At 39.6% G+C, this 5,000-nt stretch overlaps 1 protein-coding gene across 1 annotated transcript in view; it reads left to right on the top strand.

Annotated features, from left to right (window-relative positions):
• Positions 1–5,000, top strand: part of LOC138049681 (prolyl endopeptidase FAP-like) — a 44,801-nt gene that overhangs the window by 18,752 nt on the left and 21,049 nt on the right. The window contains exons 7-9 of the mRNA XM_068896081.1: positions 202–325; positions 1,324–1,579; positions 2,435–2,567. Coding sequence (XP_068752182.1) covers positions 202–325; positions 1,324–1,579; positions 2,435–2,567 — 513 coding nt within the window. The remainder of the gene's footprint in view (positions 1–201; positions 326–1,323; positions 1,580–2,434; positions 2,568–5,000) is intronic.

A 5,000-nucleotide genomic window follows, 5' to 3' on the forward strand; every position in this document is an offset into this window, starting at 1 on the left:
ATGTTTTGTTTGATTTAAAATAGTTATTTTACCAATACTAATGTTGAAAAGGGCATTTGAATCTCCACTTTGGATATGTGCCATGTGCTTGTGGAAAGGAATTGCGATGAAGAAATCTGGAGTGAAAGCATTCTAGACTTTTTCTGCTTGACACTCTTCAGTCTGTTTTAAATCTTCACATTATTCACTATTTCTTTGTAGGTGTTTGTTTATGGAAATGACATATATTACTTGGATTCACCAACCAGTGCTGATGCTAAACGACTAACTGATAGTGGCATACAACACAAGATATTTAATGGCATTCCTGACTGGGTGTACCAAGGTAAAAGGAAAAGCCACTTTAGTACATTTTTCCTGTACTGTAGTACTCACTCTGTGATTGGCTTATTTTAAGGGCTGTGTTCTTCACTTGTATAATGGACTGGATGCAGGACCAGTTGTTCACCTGTGTGCAATATACAGTGCACACTGTATTTTAACATGACTTTACCAGACATTACTAAACACCGAAACCGTGAAACGAGACACCAAAACACCATGTATGACCCCACCATACAAAGAATACCTTTTCCAACCAACAAAGGTTGGATTTTGAGATTAGTTATCGTTTCAGGCCTAGTTAGGCCAAAAACGTTATTGCTCCTACCGTAATTTCCGGGCGATTACCCGCGGGTAATGTCAGTGTTGATTTTTCCGCAAACAGTTGTTGGTGCGGGTTATAGGAAGGTGTGGGTAATGTGATAATTTTTAAATCTTCCGGTATAGTTTTAAAGCGGTAAGTAGGGAAAAAATATAAAAGTCATTAATGAAACTGTTTCTAAATACTGTGTATTGTCGTATTTATTCCGCTTTAATTGCGTAATGCTCTCAATGAAAACTATTCATTCAGCGGTTTCTTTCAACACAAGTATTGTGAGCTCATATTTTGTTTTGCTACACAGCTGACAACACAATGCAGCGTGTTGATTTTGCGACTAAATTTTGCGAAATTGCGACTACATTTTCGTATCTTGTCGCAAAATTGCAACTGGGTTTTTTTGCTAATTTCAAGCCCTGGGGTCAATGGGTTTATGAGTGAGTTTAATCCCATTGACATCTGGATTAAAATGAGTGTCACATCTCACCCCCAGGGACTGTCAATGGGTTAAGAGATGTTGCTCTTTCTAATGCCCGATGTTTTTACTTGTTAGTGTGGGGTGCTTTAGAACTCAAGCATCTAATGCATGCACTCAAAAAATATGACCGTTTTAGGATAAACGTCAATGAGACTTCAGCTTACTGCATTAATTAATACATATACTTCTTTATTTTTGTTAATAGAGGAAGTGCTTAATTCAGACCATGCCCTTTGGTTTTCACCCGATAGCAGATACCTGGCTTACATTCAGTTTAACGACACTCCAGTCACATGGTATCAGTTCCCGTGGTATGGCAGCAGCAAGGACTCTTACACCACCATTCGAAAAATTGCGTACCCCAAATCTGGATACCCAAATCCCACAGTTAAAGTGTTTGTTAGGGACCTTGAACATGAAAAAGTGATTGAGCTACCTGAACCAGCTAGCTTCATGAACATGTAAGACATTTACATTGGTACTATTACAGTGCAATGTGCCTTACCGTGGCCACCCAACAAACTGTCACATTTGACAACTATGTGTAAATGCGTCAACTCAACAGCCCATGCAACGGTGTTCAACTTACAGCCGTATGAACTTTGCATGTTGGCGTTATTGTCAATCAAATTTGCACACCCTGATTGGCTGATAATTTGTAAAAAAAAACCTTTTAGGTGACCACAGTAAGGCGCATTGCACTGTAAAAAAGTCTTGATAAGGTTTATTAAGTTGTTACTTTAAGTTTTGAGATTTGGGCATATTTCTGTGTTATTACCAGGTTGAATATTAGGGACAGAGTCACTTACCCACAGGTGTTTGCTTGCAGTGTTTGTTGCTTTCAAAGCAGCGGTTGGCTTTATAGCATTCTCGAGACAAAGCTATATACAGTAGTTAAAAGAATCATTTTTATTTTTGCGACAACTGCTCGTATTAAACACCAAATGGTGCTACTGAGTCACTCGATCAGTCATGATGTCCTTCTTATAGACAAGGCTTGGCTGTACACGTGGTGCTCATTTCTTAAAATCTTTGAAAAGTTGTAAAATAAGGAGCAAGGGTTGCACAGTCGGCAAGTGTGCGGCCTTGGTGCATAATGGTCCCGAGTTCGATCCCTGGATCTCACATCCTTGTTTCGACTTCTTTCCTTTCAGTGTAGCCTAAGTAGCTTTAAATACCCTTAAAACGGAGCACTGATGGAAAGAGGGGGGTAAAATGAGCGCACCGTCAGCTTCCTGGGAGAGTACTCTCTAGAGAGTAAAGGAACTTCTGACGTTAAATAACGTGTACCTTTACCTTTACCTTTGGTTTTGTAGTGACCATTATGTAGTGAATGTGGGTTGGATCTCCAATCAAGATGTTACAGTCACATGGTTAAACAGGGATCAAAATCAAGTCATTCTGCATATGTGTGAAGGAAATGATGAATCTCACTTCTTTTGCAAACAGGTACTAAGCTTTTTTAGAATAATTTACTGGATTTTGGGTTTAAAATGACTCAACATCTCGCACTGTCTTAGAACACTTCTTAATTGAATGACCAGAAGATCTACTCAGAACACATTGCCTCATTTCGTATTAACTCTTTCCTTCATGTTGATCGCAAACATAGACAAGACGCCTGGAGGTGTTAACGCAGGTTGGGTCGATGTATGAGCTTATTACGTGGAATGCCGAAGGCATCCACGTCTTAAAACCGGGCAGGTGTCTTTTTTTTGTTGGTAGTCACAAATGTGCATACCCCACGGATATTGAATTAATCCCCGATCGGGTGGACTGCTTTATATTCCCTACGGTATTTCCAAACTTCCTTGCCCCGAGGAGAACTCCTATACTTCCCAAGCCATCACGATTTTTCTCGGCCAGCGCGTTAGACCACTCAGCCACCGTGACACACTTCCGTCAGATTGGTGAAAGCAAACATTTATAATAGAATCTTTCCGTCCGCCATGATTGTTTCAGTATTAAACTATTCGATAAAGTGGATAGATGCCCGGGGGGGGGGACTCCCATATGAAACAGACGGGGATGCTCGTCGGAAATTTTGAATTTAACCCCTAAAGGAGACCAATCTAGGCGTGGCTTAAGCAAATTTTGACCCCTAAAAGAGACCGTTTAAAAACACAAAAATATGACACGCAATGAGATTTAATGATAAAAAGGCATAATCATCTAATGCTTTTATCTAAAAAGAAAATTTAAAAGGAAATTTGACTTCTGTTTCTCTTCGCGTAATTCTGTGTTACTTCGCGGAACCCTAAACGAGACCTTGGTGGCATAAAATATTGGCGCTTTGCCCGGAACACCCTAAGCGAGACCAAAATCCAAAATTTACACCCCTAAGCGAGACGACGAGCATCCCCGTCTGTTTCATATGGGAGTCCCCCCCCCGGGGATAGATGCTTTTTCTTTGAGAAAGGCAAGCTTTAAAGGTAAGGAGAATTTTCTACGTTATTTCTAGATCTTGCTTCGTACTTGTGTGTTCCACTGTGAACATTATTATTTTGCATACAACGAATACTTCATTAGAAGCATTTTGCATAGAACGAATACTTACTCCAATATTTCTTGGGAACCAGTTTGTTCGCCGTTTTAATGTAGAAAGAAAATAAGAAAATAGCTTTGAACGGCCAAACAAGATAAAAAATGAAATCAAGTTTTAAAAAAACGAATTAGCTATCGCCGTCACGGGGACTTCGCAGCCGTCCCCCATCCAAGTACTAACCTCATTCGGAGGAGCTTAACTTCAGCTGACACTTGGACTAGCATCAACGATTGTGATCTTTATGTTAAATTCGCACATAGATCTTGTCGAACTTTATAACACTTGAAAGAAAAAAAAACGCACTAACAAAAACCAGGTGTTATGCCGTCATTTTGTCACAGATCAGTGCATCCTTTGTTTCGTGAGTTGTCAGTAAACACGCAAGGTATAACTTGATCACAGGCGGCCGCTAAAATCGATGTCACTTTCGATTTTGTGATTTTACTTGTATGACCAAAAGTACGATAGAAAAATTGAACTCTGATGGAACGTAACAAAAATCTCCCGAAATGTTTTTCACTGATGGCAAATTGTTTTATTCTCGATCGACACTTCCTAAAAGTTCCTTCTGCTCTCCTTAAAAACTACATATTAATATTTATTTACTTTTTCGTCAATATTTGTTTTGCATAAAGCAGGCTAGCAAAATCTGTACCTTGCTTTGTTCGCATTTTTGAGCGTTAAAATAGAATTTTTGGGCGTATGTTCCTGACAGCAAAAGTCGCATATTTTAACGTCCCCCATCCAGATACTAACCCCGCTGGAAAGGGAAAAAAACTTTAGTAACATTGGTCTTGGAAAGGTGTCAGAAGCTCAGAGTACACGCTTAAGCTTGTTGTGAAAAAGAAGTTGTAAATGATCAACATATCGGCTTTGAAGCCAAATGTTTCTCGATTTCCTGTTATTTTCTTCAATCGTTCTGGGCTTAGTATTTTACTGAACCACATGTCTTCTTAGAGGGTATATAGCAAAGATGTCTACCATGGCACCGTAATGATTTACGATACCAAACAATGTCGTGTACTATTAGAGCTACATACTGTGCAAGGACTTGAATCTCCTGGAAAAAACAAAATGCCACTCAGTTGACAGTTATGGAAAAAAACACTGTCAAGTTACTGCACTACCACACGCAATGCGTTCTTACTTTAAAAAATATCCCGTATCTTCTCAATTCTACCCCCCCCCCCCCCCCCACACACACCTCCAGATTAAAAATCCCGTATCCCCACAATTTTTTTACCTAATTATCCCGTTTCCTGATCGCTTCTCGGGCTTTTGGCTAAGATTAGTTTCTTGGCCAAGGACTACGGTCAAGTACTATTGTACAACGTACG

The sequence above is a fragment of the Montipora capricornis genome, chromosome 5 (assembly GCF_036669925.1).
Source record: "Montipora capricornis isolate CH-2021 chromosome 5, ASM3666992v2, whole genome shotgun sequence".
Classification (NCBI taxonomy): domain Eukaryota; kingdom Metazoa; phylum Cnidaria; class Anthozoa; order Scleractinia; family Acroporidae; genus Montipora; species Montipora capricornis.